General features: G+C 33.8%; 1 protein-coding gene across 1 annotated transcript in view; it reads left to right on the top strand.

Moving 5' to 3' along the window:
- The window catches only part of LOC107026819 (receptor-like protein 8), a 7044-nt gene extending 5026 nt beyond the window's left edge, over positions 1 to 2018 (top strand). Inside the window, 2 exon segments of the mRNA XM_027919218.1 lie at positions 904 to 1572; positions 1575 to 2018. Coding sequence (XP_027775019.1) covers positions 904 to 1572; positions 1575 to 1891 — 986 coding nt within the window. The 3' untranslated portion in view covers positions 1892 to 2018.
- Positions 2019 to 19478: the final 17460 nt, after the last annotated feature.

Raw genomic sequence — 19478 nt, 5'->3', positions numbered from 1 at the left:
ATATATATATTCTATCCTGGTGCCGGAACGTGACACCCGATCCATATTTATATTCTATCCTGGTGTCGGAACGTGACACCCGATCCATATTTATAGATGAAAATCAATTGCAAGGAAAGTTCCCGACATGGTTATTAGAAAATAACACCAGACTTGCAGGGTTTTATAGTAGAGATAATGCTTTCGACGGACCATTCAAGTTGCCATCGATTGTTCACCTCTATCTAGAGACGATTGATGTTTCTAATAACAAACTAAATGGATATATTCCAGCAAATATGAGTTTAGCCTTTCCGGAGCTTACTTTTTTGAACATGTCACAAAATTATCTTGAAGGTCCTATACCTTCCAAGTTTTGTGGCACTCATTTAGAATTCCTAGACCCATCTGTTAATAAGTTGTCCGGAGAAGTTTCTGTTGATCTGACAATTGGTTCTCCACAATTGTTGTACCTTCGGTTGTCAAACAACAAGCTGAAAGGACATATGTTTTTGGAGGTCAAGTCACATTTATTGTCCTTTTTGTATTTGTATGGCAATAACTTTGAAGGACCACTGCCTGAGAACATTTTTCTCAGATCCCTTATTGTACTTGACGCTAGCAGGAATAGTTTCACTGGGGAGATTCCGAGATGGATTACAGATAATAAAAGATTGTTACAGCTTGATTTGTCCAAAAATCATCTCCAAGGTTTGATTCCAGTTGAGATTTGCAATTTGAAGTATCTTAATGTCTTAGCTATATCCGAAAACAGGCTTTCAGGATTTATACCTTCTTGTGTGAGTTCTTTACCTCTCAAACACATCCATTTGGAGAAAAATCAATTGGGTGGTGAATTGGGACATGTACTTTTCAACTTCTCTTCACTGATAACTCTGGATCTTCGCCGCAACAATTTTGCAGGAAATATCTCACATGCCATAGGCTCACTGAATACTCTCAACTACCTTCTCCTTAGCCATAACCAATTGGAAGGGCAGATTCCAACTCAGATATGTATGCTGAACGACTTATCTATCATAGATTTATCTTTCAATATGCTTTATGGTCCTCTCCCTCCTTGTTTGGGTTACTTAACACAGACCAAAAAGGATGCAGAGATAAGTTGGACTTATTATTCTGCGACTTCCAGGCGTTCATGGTTAAGTTTTGTGATCTGGATGCGTTCGAAAAGGCATTACCACGATAGTCATGGACTTCTAAGTGACTTGTTTTTGATGGATGTGGAAACTCAGGTCCAGTTTTCAACAAAAAGAAACTCATACACTTATAAGGGAAACATTCTAAAATATATGTCGGGTATTGATCTCTCAAGTAATAGATTGACAGGTGAAATTCCTGTTGAGTTAGGGAACATGAGCAATATACATGCATTGAATCTATCACACAACCATCTCAACGGAAGAATACCAAATACCTTCTCCAATCTACAGGAAATTGAGAGCTTAGACCTTTCCTGCAACAGATTGAATGGGAGCATTCCTGTTGGTCTAATTGAGCTAAATTCTTTGGAAGTATTTAATGTTTCATTCAACAACTTATCGGGTGCAGTGCCTGATTTTAAAGGTCAATTTGAAATTTTGACAAAAGCAGCTATGAGGGAAATCCTTTTCTTTGCGGTTATCCATTAGATAACAAGTGTGGGAGATTGAGTCCTATATTGTCCAAGATTAATAGAGATGAGGAGGAATCATCAGAATTGGAGTGTTTTTACATTGGGTTAGTTGTGTCGTATGGAGCGATCTTGTTGGGATTAGCTGCAGCGCTCTGCTTGAATAGTCATTGGCGAAGAGCATGGTTTAGGATGATAGAGGCATTGATGTTTTATTGTTACTATTTTGTGTTGGACAACATTGTTACACCCATCAAGAGTAGAATGCTGGTTAATTAGGTAGTTGTTTTAAAAATATTGTTGCATGTCTATCTCTATATATTATTATGTTGTCATTCTATTTTATAAATATTTTCTTGTATGAATTAAAGTGTTCCATTTTCATACATGTGTGTTGGAGTTGTTACAGCTAATTGGGCTTCAAAAAGAACTTTTCTTGATCAGGAGAAATTTAAAGATTATTATGCAGAAGAAATGACCTCGATTAAACTGGTGCTCTATCCTGCAATATTTGGATGATAAGTGCATAATTAAACACTGATGAAGAGGAAGAGAAGATGTAAAAAAAAATCTATATATCCATACAATTTGTTCTGGTAAATTTGCATCTCATTAAATCATTATTAAAATCAATGACAATTGTTTTCTTTCTTCATTTTGATTTTCATGTATTATAGTATAATAACATTGTTCATATACATTTTGTAGGCATATTTCCTATAAATACTTAGTGCTTGCAACAAATTTTAAAGGGACGGGAAATAAATTGCAATCACAAATAAAATATGAAGAAATATAATTTTGCTGGTAATATTATGTTTATCCCTTGATCCTTCTATGTGATTCGCGGGTAGTTAATGGAGGTCATATCTTGATTTCTTTATGAATATTTCATTAAAGTGCAAAATATTTGAGATGTCTTTTTAAGAAAACATAATATATTTATATATAGACATAAAATAGGGTTTAGAGTTAGAGTATTAGTCTCCAAAAATTCTAATACTTATATGTGAAGTCACAACTAAAATTGAACAGATCTTGCAGTATCTCACAAATTTTCAATGTTGTCATCACTGGCTCAATATATATTACTTTCTTTATTTTAATTTATGTGACACAAATATAATTTAGACAATCAGTCAAATTTAATATGTTTTTTAATAAATATTTTAAGTTGTTATTTTTGGGTGCTTTATAGCACTTTTTATGTCATTTTCAAATAATATGTCACTCCTTCGTTGTTTTAATTTATGCGGCACAAATGGAATTAGGTGTGGCAACCAATTCTTTTTACATGATTTTTATATATTTTGATTTTTTTAGTTACTATTATTTATGTTACCTTTTACGTAATTTGTAAATAGTATATGTTATTTCATTTGTTCAAATTTATATGGCACAGGTAGAATTTCATTTGTTATTATAATTTATACAACTTTGTATATAATTTCAAATATATAATAAAATATTTTAAGTTGTTATTATAATTTATGCTACTTTTTATGTAATTTTCAGATATATAATATAATATTTGAAGTTGTTAATTATGATGATTTATAAGATTTTTAACTTAATTTTTAAACATACAATATATTTTGAAAAGTATGAAAAATAAATTATAAACTAATGAGGGATATATTGCAATTCATATTAAAACTATGGATTTATGTAAGTATACTAAATTAAAAACGAAGATCACCAAATTTTGTGAGGCGGACCCTCTTTGTAGAATGATAATGTATACATAATGTCTGTGTGTGTATATATATATATATATATATATAAAGAAAAGCCTAGGCTCGCCTATGTGGCGCAACTACAAACAAGAATTTCCTTTTAAATTTATTTCTTTTCAAAACTAGCCTTCCTCTTTCATGTAAAGATGTGATTTTTATGAAAAGTAGCGACTTGAATGAAGAATTGTGACTTTTATCAAAAGTTGTGACTTTTAGAAAAAGTTGTGACTTTAATGAAAAGTTGCGACTTTATGAAAAGTTGCGACTTTAATGAAGAGATGCGACTTTATGAAAACTTGCGACTTTAACTAAAAGTTGTAAACTTTCCTAAGGGTTGCAACTTTTCCAAGTAGTTGTAACCTTTCTGATACAGCACAATAAACATTTATTCACACTACCCTTTGTTGTATATAAATAGAGGGGTTTTCTCTCATTTTAAAACAACAAAAATTTTGATCTACTTCTTCTACTTCCGCAAAATTAATTTTTCGTATGCTTTGCTCCTGTTGAATGACTTATTGTCATCAGTGTTTTTTCTATCAATAAGTTGGTGGATAAAATATTTCCATCCTGAGAGGATGTAGTTCTTTGAACCTCTCGTATTAGAGGGAAATAACTTACTTAAGGGGGACATTGTGCATTCATTATACTCGATTTGTTCTTTCAATTTTATTTTATTTTAACATTTCATGATGTTTTTTTTACACTTATAAATTTATGCATATGATATTAATTGTTGTTTTTGAGTACATATTTTAAACTCTGTTGTTTATGTTTCTGCAATGTTTTTGTCTCCGGTTATATTGAACATATAAACATATAGTACGTTTGTTCATTGTACATAAAAATGGTTATTGTACTTGGTTCCAAGAATTCATGTTTTTGATATTATATATGAAATTTTATAACTTAAAAGTACTATGTATAATCTTAATTCTTAACGATTTTGAAATAATTGGTTTTATAAGGTTTAAAGTGTTCTCTAAATTAGTCTTTTCATTAACTTTTAGTTAATATATACGATTTACGTAGTTATATATACAATTGATATGCTTTAGATTTATTCGAAAGTCGACTCAAAACGATTTACTTTGTTTAAATATTTCACTAATTAGTTTAGTTATACAATAGTTTTATTTCTTGGATAAGTTATTTTATAGTTACATCAATTATTTTATTTCGTTAAAATTAAGAAGCTTGTTTAGTTAATTTATTTCATCGAGTTACCAATTTAATCCATTGGGGCAAATTTTGGGCCTCTTCTATTTTGACTTTTCGATAGCCCATTCCCCATTCAATTCTTCCCAAATTCCTTACCCAAATCCCGACCGAATTCATTTTTCCAGGTCCATTTCCTCTTGACCAATTTTCTTATACCCGACCCGCCCAACTAAAGGAAGCGTAGAAGCGCCAAGGGAAATAAACAATAGCCCCAGACGGCATGAAGACGACACCAGCAATTCTCTTCCATAACGTTTCAAACGACTCCAAACGGCGCTCCTTTCCGTCGAAATACACGGAAAAGCAGCCAAGGACAAGCAATACGCTGCAAATCTGTTTTCCCTCCTCTTTTTTTCTCTCTCTCGTCCCAACAGTGCTTTTCCGCGATTTTAGCTGCTGCCCAGTTTTTACCGCTGCGGAGAGCTTCCTTGGCTCGCGTGGATGGCCGCCACGTCGAGCACAAGGACGTTGTAATCAATCCAAGCCATTCGTTTTTCCCTCATCTGATTTCGTGGGAATTTGTTTGAAAATTCGTACAAAGATCCAGCTGGTTTTGATCCTGAAGGTTTTGAAATCAGTTTGATTTGGAAAATCTCAACTTTGCCCTTTTCTCGCCCCTCTGTTGAAAACCCTAATCTTCTATTATATATTCTCTTGTTATTCACAGCCAGAAGGGGGGCAGATTTAGAGAAATTTAGAGAGTTTTTACTGACTTTTTTTTTGAGAAATTTTGGGAGTTAGAATTTTTAAAGTTTTTTCCGAGGGAGAGAAGCAGTAAAAAAAGGGAGGATTCTTGAGAGAGGATTTTCGGATTATAGATTTAGGAATTATTTTAGTTGGAGTTTTTTTCCGAAGAGAAAACAGAGAGATTCTCTTCGTGGGAGGGAAATTTTGGATAGAAAATTCTGGCGTGAGAAAAGTTGAAAGAAAAAACAAAAAAGATACGTGCAAAACAAAAGTTCTTGACGATATTGGTTTCGTCTTGGCTTTGGCTTAATCTTGTTCATACAAGTCTTCGGAGTCGTTTCTTTTGGTGTAGAAGTTGGTAGTCTTCCAAGCTCGTCCGTCCCATTCGCTGCCCGCAACAAGGTAAACACCTCATCGCCCCCCCCCCCCATTTTGAATGCATCTCGTTGGTCGACACATTTTGTTAAGGATCCCACATGGGTTCGTGTGGTAGTTTCATATCTAAGTCTGTTCTTCCATGTTCTTAGAGTTGAAATCTGTGATTATGTTCGTCTCGAGCTTAGCTCGATATTTTTTAACTGTCATGATTTTGTTCTATCTCCATTGTCGAAATATTTTTCTCGTTTTGACTATATGTCCTCAAGTTTCGAACGAGCTATTTCATTATGTCCTTTAGCATATTTTCGAGTATAGACCAGAAATTTTAATTCGTTTCATGACTGTTTTCTGTTTTAGTATCATTTTATGGTACGAAATTCTTGGATCCGTTCGATACTCGGTGATTACATGTTTCTTCGACTCGTCCAAATTCATTGCTTAATGTAGTTAGTTCTGCATTTCTCTACTTATATAATGTCAGGCTGCTGAGATAGTTTGTTTGTTGTTAAATATTGTTATCTGTGCAAATTTAAGTCCTAAAAAATAAATCAAACATGTTTGTTCCTATGATTCAATTTATCTATTTATGGAATATCTTTGTGACATAACTGTTATCATGACTTGCTTAAAGCGGTTGTGTACCTTTCTTGTTTCCCAACTTTCGGTTGAATATCATTTTATTGTTGTGATTAGTGGCACAGTCCAAAACTTTGAATTCATCTATTGAAAGCGGCTTCACTGTTCTTAAATTTTTGTGCCTTAGTAAACTCTAAGAGTTAAATACAACAGTTTAATTATCGTGCTCTTTTATTTGTGTTTGTTCGGCATAACAATCGATTATATTCGGACTCGTTCTTATGTTTACTCTATCTCCTCTGTTCTTTTCTTTTATATTCTTTTCGAAGTTCATTGGGATAGTTCATGCATAGTCCTGTTAGATTCACCTGTTTCAGTTTACATTCACAGTTTGAGTCGGTGAAATTTGAGTAGTTTCTTCCTTTTTTTTTATTTGTTAACTCTTAGTTTTGTTGGAGTTTTGTATTTAAAATCATTTAAGGCACGATTGTTGGTGGTTTGATATGTCCGTTGGTTCTCTTAATTTCGAAACTTGCTAAGTTAAATGCTAATTGTCTGTTAAGTTTACATCACAACGAGTTTTAATCATTTGCTTCTTAGGATTCATCTGTATGCTTCTATAGGAGACAGTAGCTTAAGCTTCCATTTTGGCATGAATCTAGGCACTACCTTTTCTTCTGCATTTGTTCCTCTCTATCTGAATTTCGGCGTTGTTTTGATTAAATTTTTTTCACTATATTATTATAAGACGATGATTATAACTTGTTGATCTCGAGGCTTTGATCCTTACCATCGTTTTGTTGCATGTAATATCTGTCTGAGTCCAATTGGACTCCTAATCTCCTGGCATTATCGGAGAGTCATCAAGACTCATATTTCCTTCACTCGAGTCAATCAACCCGTAAAAAATGAACATGTATCGAAGTTGAAGAATACGAAGCAAGTCGGAAGAGTTAAAGAACTTGGGGCAATTAACCAAAATTTATTGCTATCGCATTGTATTTATTTTAGGCATAAGCCTTGTCGTTTTTCTATTTTTTGTATTTATTTTGTATTCATTATTTGCTTAAATTAGGACGAGTACGAAAGAAAGAAAAATGGGTTAAAAACCCGAAAAGTCGAAATTGGTCAAAAACCCAAAACAGGTGGGTCCAAAATTTCAATCAAGGCGAACAGAACCCGAATTTGGATACAAATCTCTTTCCCTCTCTCTCTCTCTCTCTCTCCCTTTTTCCCTCTTTTACTTTATTTAGCTTATCTGTTTTTATGTGATGTTAGTTTTAAGTTAAGAAACTTCAATTTCCCGCAAAATGGCATTTTGGCTTTAACGACTTAATTAAAATAAAGTAAAAGGCTTAAAAGATTTTACAAATTAAAATTGACTTAGATAAATAATTCTCTTTCAAAAACAATCTTAAATGATTTTTGGCTTTCATTTTTCAAAAAACTCTAAAGAGTATTTTCATCGCAATTGTAAGCCTTAGCCAAATATAAAGTTAGTTGTCGGATAACCGTAAGTAAGCGGAACGTCTTAGGCGCTTTCAAAACCTTTCTAAGATGTTAATAAGAATCTCCGAACCCTTTTATATATTTTCAAATGATTTTATCTGTTTAAGTCTTTTGAAAATAAAGGTTTTCTTAATTTTTCTCAAAAATTAAGTGGCGACACTCCAAAGAACCTCAAACTTATGAAAAAAATATTTTTTGGATAAAACAGAAATGGCGACTCTGCTGGGGAACTTGGACAATTCTAACCTTAAGACTAACATGTTTGTCTTTTAATTGTTTATTTATTTATCGCTTTATATCAACTATTGCATTAATGTCATAGCACTTTTCCGTCAAACGACAAGTATGACATTCCACTTAAAGGACAATTATGCGGGTTTACAGTCGTTCGTTAACCAAATACTTCTCCGGGCACCATGACGAATGTAGTTGACTACTTGATAGTCAACTGTCGTTAACTGTCCAGCCCAAGTAGTCCGCTTAGTTTACCCTTTTTACTATAAATACAACTCATTCTTAGTTAAACTAAGATAGAGCGAAACCAAATTTCAAAAATTAGCGCATTGGCCTAAGATGACCCAACATCCAAGGAGTGTTGGGCCTATTAGAAAGACCACATTGGGTCCAAAGAGTCCACGACTCGATAGGACGCTCTTTTTGATTGTCAAATCTGAAGGATGTTTGCATGATTAAATGTTTGTTGTATCTTGGGGGAGGGGGGTTGGAAACTAACTAGTTGTATGTTTTGTAGATGTCGCGTCAATTCTTCACTTTCAACATGGTCACCGAAACACCGGACATTCTTCGAGTATGGTGGAACAACCTCAAGGATTGTCAAAAGAGAGAGATCTCGATTCATTTGGGCTACTAACCCTCAATAATGGACTTCAAGGTTTGGACCACGTTTATCGAGGAAATTACTCGGTATTGGGTTGACAAAAGGATGGTATTCTTATTTAGAGATGTCGAAATAACGCCAACAATAGAAGAAATTAAGGATTGGTTGGACTCTATTGGGACAAGGGGCAAGAGGAAACACTGTCCCGATCACTGCATCCTTCTATCTGACAGGCCAACCAGCCAGAAGTTGAGGAACATGCTATTATTGATGAATGCAAACTGGCTGAATGATCAAGATATACCGCTAATGAGATTTTTTGAAAGATAGGGGCACGATAATTATTTTTCACAATTTCCAAGAGAATTCCATAATCACAGTACTTGGAGACAAACTCAAGTCATTGCGTTATCTATGTGCCTCTTAGGAACGATGGTGTTCCCACGAGATGAGGGAAAAATGATTGATACCCGGATTGTGACGGTGGTAGACGCCAGTTTCAGAGGGATTGGTAATGAAGGAGAAGATAAGAAATACTACAGTTTGGCTCCTGTCATTGTGGCTCACATTTATCGGTATTTGAGCTTGTGTAAGAACGCGTTCCCATTTTTCCAAGGTTGCAACATTCTGCTACAGTGGTGGATGACTGAACATCTTTGCAAAAGGTACGGCCAGCCACAGGAGTTAGCCAAACCGAGCCAGACAAGCCCTCTTGAAAATTATGAGTTCTATCTGAGCCTCCGCAAGTTTTGGATTCGTACCACCCGAGAAGCATGGGCAAGAATGTTTTATGACATAAGAGAAGGAGACATACAATGGATGCTATCGGACTTCAAGTCTAAAAAAATAGCAGCGCAAAGGGCCAAACTGTCAATTTTAATTCTTCCCGGCATCAGAGGATTGCGACCCTACAACCCAGCTAGGGTGATACGTCAATTCGGTAGAACAAAAATCACTCCCGCCCAAGGGGATACTACCCCTTTTGTTGTCGATTATAGCAGGAACGACAAAATTCCTTTCCCTAAGATCATTCTCAAAGAATGAGTTGGACGTGTTAACTTTAAATGGAGTATGGCAGGAAATCGATATGAGGTTGGGTATGTCGATGAATACAAGACGTGGCTGCAAAACGATTTGCAAGGAGTTGTGGATCCAACACCACGCAAAGGTTGAGAAATTGAAAATTTACAGGTAAGGCTTTAGATCCACGTGTACCATTTTCAGCAAGAATGGGACCGAAGGGAGCAAGAGTTTCAGCAAAGGGAGAAAGAGTACCTGTCTAGGGAGTTGGAAAGTCAAAGGGCTTTAGCTATGATGTCACAGGAGCTAGCTGATGCAAGGGCTTGTTTAGTGCATCTGGATACGTTTCTAGATGAACAGATGAACACTCTACAGGCTGTGCCGCCATCTTCCAAAGTTGTGTTCGCCGAGCCGTATGTGGTAACAAACAAGTGCGTCATCCGCAATGAGGTAGAGAAAGCCAAAGAAGGAGCCGGACCGTCAAATTTCTAACTCTCCTGCGTGAGATTGTTTTCTATTTTGTAATTTGCAATGTATCCCCTTTCCCTGAAAATGTATCCCGTTTTGATTGAAATTATGTAACGAATGCTATGATTTTTAGTGAAATTTATTTTTTGGGGATACAAAAATTTGTTTAAATGACTCAACACATCCTTCAGATTGCTAGCCTACCCTTGGCTCAAAAGGATCACATGCATGATTAGGACGCGATATATTTGTGATTTAACTGTTTATGTGTTATGTTGCTATGGTGAGGATATTGGAAACCCACTCTTGCCCATGAAAAAAAGACGGTCCGTATTGCACAAAACTTACATTGGTGCGTATTGCATATGAGAAAAAGATTGATGTGTATTGCACATGAATATAAGATTGATGTATATTTTTGGAAACTCTCGAATTGAGAGGCAAGAATGCAAATAGCATGAGATGAAACCACATAGCACGTGAAGACTTTGGAGAACTTTTTTTTTGTGATGTCCATCTTTTGACTTGTAATCCTACATTTTGGTTTTGTTCCCTTGTTGAGCAAAAAAAAAAAGAGAAAGTTGTTAATTGAAAGCGGTGGTTGGTTTGTGGCCTTGATGCTCCAATGAATTGACCATACTCCTCAAATAAGTTGAGGGTGTTTGTAAGAAAGGGGAAAGGGTGGAGAAGCGAGTGTTCCGAGTATGATCCTATTATTCTTTTCTTATATTATGAGGTGGGCGTCGGATTGACTGATGATGCCTATCAGTACGTGTGGTTGTCTGATACTACTCTTGCTATGTATTTTTGACAAAGACTAGATGCAGGATTGGTGATGTTTTATTAGGCAAAGACGAAGAATTCCTCCATCAGCTTCAACTCTTCTTTCCGCATGGTGGGAGCTGTGTTCTTTAATTAAATGAATGTCCGTCATTACTCTTAGTAGCTCTTATATACCTGTTATATTAGATCCTTGGAGTTGTTAATTACTTTACAAATTTGAAATAGTTCGTGAAAAAGGATTTGTTTATAAAGGTTTTATTCTCTATTATGTCTATATTTTATTATTTTCCGCATGTATAAACCTTTGGAGGCATGCAGGTTCTCCTACTTGGGTATTAGAGTAGGTACCCGCACGGCCTAGTGGGTTGGATCGTGACAATGATTACACCTTAGAGACTTCAGGCCCTCTACTTATTGGGGTCTCCCTTTGGGTTCAAATACAAAGCGCTTGAGATATGGAATGGAGTGGTGAAAAGGCGGAGAAGAGGCTGGATGTGACCCGTAGTGGTGGGAGGTAGCAAGTACCTTGTGGAAATTGATTTTATTGTACAATGGATTGTTGAATTAGTTATTCTTATCGCAATTTTATATACTAAATTCATATATGTTGGTAGCTTTTAATTTTCTGTGAACGGTGTTCTTCACTTCAAAGCAGTGCACGATTCATTTCTTGCTTCCAAGTCCCATGGCTATTGTCATATTTTGTGCTTTTCACTTTTAGAAACATCATTTTCTACCATTTCTGGTAGCAATAGAGAACAACGAAGGAATACCAACATATAGTCAGGTGTCTGCCAAATCTAATTGGTGGACAGTGTTGCATGCCTGGAATACAAAGGAGAAGAGAGTAAAAATGTTAGATGAGTTTCTCATCTATCATTTGGAGAGGAGTACAGACATTGGTCCGGATTGAAAAAGAAAAAGTAAGAAAAGGAGCAATAAGAATAGGAAGATGTAGACTTTGTGGTTGTACATTAAATAGGTAACGACCAATATCGAACATCTATTGCAATGTTTCTTTTGATGAAGTAGTAGATTTTATAGGAAGGGCGTCAAAAAGATGCAATTAGACCAACATTAAATATCGATTGCAGATTTTATATAGCTTTTAATTAGGTTGCAGCTCCTCTCCTGGTGTCATACAGATAGGGGTGTGTATGTGCACTCTTAAGACACAACTTATTTGAGCATTTGTTTTGTGTTTATGCTCAACTCACTGGCTATGATTGTGCATATAAATATTTATCACTGCAGATTAGATTTAATTCATCAATACGCATAAATCCTATTTACCTGCTGATGTGAGGTCAAAATACATACTTTTAATCATTATTTGCGTCACATTTATTATTTATATTTGTCCTTTTGGAGCATGAATTTTATGAATTGTGTTAAATAGTATTTTCTATTTGTAGAATTAAATTGGTGTGAAGATGAAGAAATTTGAAGCTAAAACGAATTAAAAATGAAAGTTTCAAGAAGAAAATCAAACAGACAACTTAATGAATTAAATTGAATATAACAATATATATATTATAAAAGTTACAGAATTATAATTGGAAAAGGAAACTTACCTGGTGGCCACGCATAAGGCGACAACAACAAAGGGAGAAAGGCACAAAATTTGAAATGCACGGCTTCATGCGGAAAATAAAATGCTTGATCACGATTGAAATAAACATATTGTCCAAAATGAACTCGAGAGAGGAATAAGAGGATAGAACGTGGAATTTAAGGAGCTTGCTTGGATCACCATACACGAATATAACTTAATACTCGCAGGAGCGACTCAACATATTTTGACGCCTAAAGCGAAATTTTAATTAGAGGCCTAAAATTTACATTAATTTTATCTGTATTTATTTAGTTTTTCTAAATTTTAGATGCGAATTATTCGTTAATATCTTTTTTTATAGAAGATTTTTTCAAATACTTTTTTAGTTATTATTTTTAAGCAAGAGTTTATAAATTCAACATTGAAAAATATCATTTTATTGAGACAATTATTTTATATATCAATAATATAGTTTTATAAGTAATAATTTGATAAATTTCAAATAAGAAAAGAGTTTAGAATCATAGAATTTGATTCAAAAAGTTAATAACTATCAAAGATTTGAAAAAATAGAGTGCAAAAGATTTGTAATTTATTTTTGTTCAAAACTTTTCGGCTATTAATTCATATTTTTGACAGAATATTATCCTACTATCAAAGATTTGAAAGATAGAGTGCATACACACACACACACACACACACACACACACAAACACACACACTCTTTAGTATACATAATTAATTTTTTTCATGAAAAAATTAAAACTGACTTTTTCAAAGAAATTTGAGGCCCCCAAAAATTGGGGTCCTAAGGCAATGACCTTAAAATCCATAGGCAAGAGCCGGTCCTGAATGCTCGGTATTCAATCATTTTATCCCCGCACAATGATGTAGTTAGGGTGTTATTTATCTTAGCTGATTAGAGGTCGAGAGACCATGATCATACACCTTACCCTGTGATTCAATAACTAGATAATCAATTAAGTTGATGAAATTGATATTAAACATGAATGTTAGTAAATTATAATACTAAATCGATTCATTCATTGATCGTATAAACATGTATATTTTATTTGTTAATTGTCTTTTAGTTATTTTTATTTTTAGTTCAGTTAATATATTCATCTTTTGAATCCTCCCCTTTAATAAATAATTACAATTAGTATAATTTAGTAAATAGTTAATTGACAAGTCCTTTGGGTTCGATAGTCTGATTCTTTTAAGGATCATTATATTACTTGTGTGACCGCATACACTTGCGCGTGCAATTGGAAGAAAAAAGTTTTTGGCGTTGTTGCCGGGGACTTAGACATCAACTATTCTTCTAGGTTATATTTTTTTCTTTTTATTTGTTAATTTGCTTATCTATTTTTATACATATTTTTTTCTATTACTACTAATTAATACATCTCGTGAGATGTACGGGAATGAGGATTATTCATAAGTGGGAAGACCTTGTCCTTACTGCAAAGGAGATCAGTTTTGACAACAATGTAATTATATTCCCGAGGGAGAATTGTGTGCACCATCTCTATCATGTGAATATTGTAGGGGGTTGTGGATTGATTGTACCAGGTGTTGCTACCCTACTCCAAAACCCTCTCATGGCGATGCTAATAATCTTTCTTTCTTTGATAGTATGAAATCTTGCAGGAAATTAATAGAGGAATATGAAGAGCCTCGTATGAGAATCATATATGAGATGTCACGCCTTATAGATAGAAAAATGAAGCACTGTGAAGATTTTAATATGTTTTTCTTGCATACCCAGAACTTAAGAAATGAATTGAATGCAAATGTTGCTGCATTTGAGGCCAAACAATTCAATTGTGAGTTTTGTGATACTGAAAGGTACTTAAAAGTCAAATTGATGATCTAAAACGAAAGGATATGCAATGCAATCAAACCTTTCCTGAAGGTGCCACATTTGGGAAAAAGTATAAATTTAAGCATGTTGCAATTGGTGTAAGTTTGAAAGAGGGACGTATTGGACCCTATTCGAATCACTTTTCAACATTATGTTTAGATGATGATGTATCATTCAAGTCATCTGAACTAATGGAGAATTGTATCGATGACGAATAAGGTCCCTACATCCAAAGGTTTTCTAGTCCACATAGACAAATAAATATTTCTCGCATAAGGGCCAAGAAGTGCTAGATAAAACATATATTACTTGGTTCTTTTATCTTTATACCCCCCATCTCTCGAAAGGAGCAAAAAATTAGATGTAAAGTTAGGGGTGCAATTCATAAGTTCAAAGTGGAAAGAAAAGTGGTAACTTACTTGTGTCGTGTCGCGATGTTAAATCAAGTGCTTATTGGGAGGCAACCCAATATATAGTGTAACTTTTTATTATATTTTTTTAGTGTCACTTTTTGAGTTGTTTTTACTGGTTTTGGAGAATTCTGAGTATCCAAAATTTGGAGTTAAGGAGCACGTTTGAGCTTAAGTGTGGGTGACTACCCATGATGAAAATAAAGAAAACATGCTAATAGCTAGGCCTAAAGTCCCCCGGAGCTTTTCTAACCTTTGTTTTAAATTTTATTTGATGCTTTGGGGACATAGCATCTTTTTAAGTATGGGGTGGAGGTATAAATTCCTTGTTTTTACTGTTTTATTGAGTCTTTTTTTTCATAGGATGGGTTTCTCGCATTTTATTTTCAGTTCTTTTCTCGAGGATAGTCCCTTTGAACCGAGTGTCTTTTATTTTTAGGAAGTAAATTTTATTTTTTATTTTTTTCGGAGAGAAAAGAAAAGATCCTTTTTCTTGAGTCATTTTATACTTACTATTTGGGCCTAATTTTGAGTAGTACTTTCTTGTGAATGCTTAATTGCTAGTGAATTGCAAACTTTTTGACATCTAGGTTCATGGTTGTGATTTTGCATGTAGCTTATTTTATTTTTTACTTTGTTATGATCCTGTTTCTCTTAGAAGTGGAATTAATCCATCTTGATTTATACTTGTGCCATGTGTGGTGGGATTTTATTTATTACATGTTTTGCATCTTAGTCTAGAACTTGTCCTGCATGTTATTGAAGCGAAATAAAAAGTGATGCTTTCTTTAGGAGATGATAATACGCTTTCTTTGATTTTTCTGATAATTTTAGCCTTTTCAGATATTATATCACTAGTTAGCCTTTTTGAGCCTATAGCGTTTTGTTGGTACCCATATTTTTCCCTTGACTATTTGTTAAATCCCTAGTTTTTGCACTCTGCTTCCTTGAGTACTGTAGCATAGACTTATTATAATCGTTAATTATGAAGAAAAGGGGATGGTTGAGTGAAAGGATAATCAATGATAGCTACAAAGTACTTAAAATCCCTCTTTGGAAGAATGTGATGTGAGATCTACTTTTTCTTTTTGGTATATGAATCAAATAAAATTATATGACTATACAAATGGTAAAGATAAACATTATATAGGAAGGTATTGCTTTCAATGAAAAAGAGAAGTGAAGCGCACGTGAGTAGTAGCCACTGGACTACACTTGGGGTGAATGGCATTTTAAGACTAATTACTCGAATAAGTTTATAACAAACTGAAACGAGGTTACTTAAACCATTCTTTTGTTGAAAATCTTTTTCTTAAAAGTGAAGTAGTAAATGTATTATAACTCTCTCTGAGATGGGACAAGAAGAAGTAATTCCAAAAAAATCTACAGTCATTCTCTTTTATCTTTGTTATCATGAAAAATACATGGCGAAATGGTCTGGTGAACTCTTATACTTGTATCAGATTGTATTCTGAACCCTTTTACTTACCCTCTTGTCATCTCGACCCTTAAACTCAATTAAAATGAGACTTTAAAGCTCCTTCGACCATGTGTGTATCTCACTCTCCTTTATATAGTTAACATGTCATATCCACGTCAAATATATTAATGTCATATCATAATTATTTCAAAATATTTTTAAAAATTATTAACCAAAATTATTTAATAAAATGTAAAATAATAACATTTTAATATATTTTGGCAATTTTTAATGTGAATTTTGATACATTCAATTCTCTTAATTTTCACTGTTTCACGATTAAAATCGTCCGGAGAAAACTATTGCCGCCGTCGTCGCCATTTTTTCTGGTGAAATCACATATACTTTCTCCCTCACCCGTCTTCATCTCAGCCGCACATCTACACTATTTTTTCCTCCTTCAACCTCCACAAAAATAACAACCTAAGACACCACACCACTAGATCTGGCCGAAAAACCTCTTCACCACCATGACCTTACCCTCACCCACCTCGTTCTCCTCTCCACTAGCCACTGCCACCTCTCTCTCACACTAATCTAATGTGAATAGTGGTGGCGTGCACCACCAGCGCCGATTCTCTCTCTCACGCCACTGCGATTCAGTGGTCTCCGGCGAGCGTCGGTCCGCTTTCTCCCTCCGCGGTAAATGAGACACCAAGATATGCTAAATAATCAACTTTGAATTTCTATTTCTCCACAAGTAATTTAAAAAATAAATAAATAAAAGTGTACCATTCTAAGAAGTAAGCAAAGGGAGTAATGGAGATGGTAGCAAAAATAGGCTTAAATGCTGACTGAACGAAAGGATCCATCACACTATCCATCACTAATTTAATTATTATCATCCGAATAAATTGTGGAGAAGGAAAAAGAGAAGAAGTTTGGACACGGCTAAGGCATGAAAATGGCCAAGATGGAGGCGGTAGTGGCCACTGGTACTAGGTAAGGGCTGTTCACGGGTTGGTTTGGGTCGGTTATTGATCAAAATCAAAACCAAACCAATTTAATCGAATTTAAATTATCAAAACCAAACCAAATATAATGTACATTTATCGGTTTGGTTGTTTTCTGTTTTAATTTTGTTTGGTTTGATATTCGGTTATTAACGATACATAAAAATAAAAGAAAAAATTCATTCAAAACGTGAAAAAAGTGACAATAATCCATTCAAACGAAAAAATAGTTAGAATGAATCCCATTACAGAACTTTTGATCATTGAATTTACCGAATAAAACTTCAAAATTCACTATTTTTGTATTATAATGAAGAGACAACGATATTTTCAGTCCCACAAAGAATTTCGGTAAACACTCATATACATGAAATCAATAACAAAAATGTTCTCACCTTGGATATTATTTTTTTCATAAATAAATTATAAATAAATTTTGATGAAACATACATAAAATCTTTAAAATTGTTTACGAATATGAATATTATATATGTATAATAATAAAATTTATGTATATAACTTGTTGGTTCGATTCGGTTATTTCTTCGATTTTTTCGAACAAACCATAACTAAACCAAATACTATTGGTTCTTAAGAATCTAAAATTAAACCAAATCAAAATCCAAATTCAATTGGTTTGGTTCGATTTTTCGATATGGATCGGTTTTCATCCAAACCATGAACACCCCTACGCCAGTGGGGAACAAGACTTACTTTTTAATTAATTGTTTTTTTAAAAATATTTATTTTATAGTTTAAATTTTCTTTTAACCTAAAAAAAGTTATAAGTTTGATCAATGGTCAGAGGGATTTGTTAAATTGCGTTTTATTAAGTTTAAGGGTCCAGATAACAAAAACGTAAGTAGAAAGATTTAGAATACAAAGTGATACAAGTATAAGGGTCTACCAGACCATTTGGCCAAAGATATATGTCAATAATTTACGGCTCTTTTGAGCTTCATATAGCGGAAGTCCAAAATATCTGAAAGTCATTTTCCTTTATCTTTGTTATCATGAAAGATATATATGTCAATGATGTGCAGTTCTTTTATTTTCTTCGATTGCACTTCACGATTCTGTCATTGTTTGACTACTTAACAACAATTGTGCTGAGTAGTAGTTAGTTATTTTCCTTCAGTATATCCTTGCTTGAAAACATTAGTTCTTCTCTTTTGATTTTCCTAATATTGAAGTGGTACTCAATAGTACTCTCTCTTAAAACCGGTGAAAAGGGATTAAAAATTTCTCCATGTTCACATCCAGATTTGTTCTTCTCTTTTGATTTTCCTATGGTATTATTGTTGGCTGAAATTTTGAGGGTATTTTTTTTTTTTATATATGTGCATAAATGATTATCATCCTTACTCAAAACAAGAGTACTTCTGATCACCACCTCTTCTCCAATTGTAGTGTAATTTTAGAACAATATCCGTAACAATCTTCAAATTCTTTAACTTCAATCATTTTTGTCTGAATTTCAATTTCAAGTTATTCATAAACAGCCGTACGATAATTTCTTAAGCGATAATTTATTAGTCTAGCATTGGGTTGTGCTGAGCACGGGCCATGCCAATTTAGTCTTTTGAGAAGATATTAAGGGTGTGTTTGGTAGAAGGAAAACACATTTCCCTGGAAAACAAGTAGACCTTTTTGACTTATTTTTTCATGTTTGGTTAGTGAGTGAAAAATATTTTTCTGAAATGATTTTTAGTGTTTGATTTATGAATGAAAATATATTTTGAGAAATATATTTTATTTTTACTAGAGTAGAAAATAATTTGTGAAATTGAAAATATTATTAAAAATAATTTTTTTGGGTAGGAGAGGGTGTAGGGGTGAAAAAATTAAATAAATTGAAGTTGAAAATATTTTTTTAAAAATAATTTTTTTTGTGGGGGTTCGAGATAGAGGTGAAAAAATAAAAATTGAAGTCGAAAATATTTTTTTAAAAAACAAACTTAATTTTTTTTGGGGTGGTGGTGGGTGGTAGAGGGTAGTAGGGGGCTGGTGGGTGGGTGGAGGGTAGGAAGGAAATATTAAAAAATTAAAGTTAAAAATATTTTTTAAANTTTATTATCATATTGGGAGTGGGGGTCTGCGGATCGAGGGTAGGGGTGGGGTGAAAATATAATTTGAAAATTGAAAATATTATTAAAAAATAAACATCAAATTTTTACTTGGGATGGGCAGTGGCGGAGCCAGGGTTTTCAATAAGGGGTTTCAAAATTTGTAGAAATAGACACATGGAATAACCGAAGGAGGTTCGACATCTATTATATATACATAATATATTATTTTAACCATGTATAAATAGTATATTTTCCGTCGAAGGGGGTTCAGATGAACCCCCTTGTACCAAGGTGGCTCCGCCGCTGGAGGGGGGGG

The sequence above is a fragment of the Solanum pennellii genome, chromosome 8 (genome assembly GCF_001406875.1).
Source record: "Solanum pennellii chromosome 8, SPENNV200".
NCBI lineage: Eukaryota > Viridiplantae > Streptophyta > Magnoliopsida > Solanales > Solanaceae > Solanum > Solanum pennellii.
The sequence above is the reverse complement of the archived record's forward strand: the minus strand, read 5'-3'. Positions and strand labels throughout refer to the sequence as shown.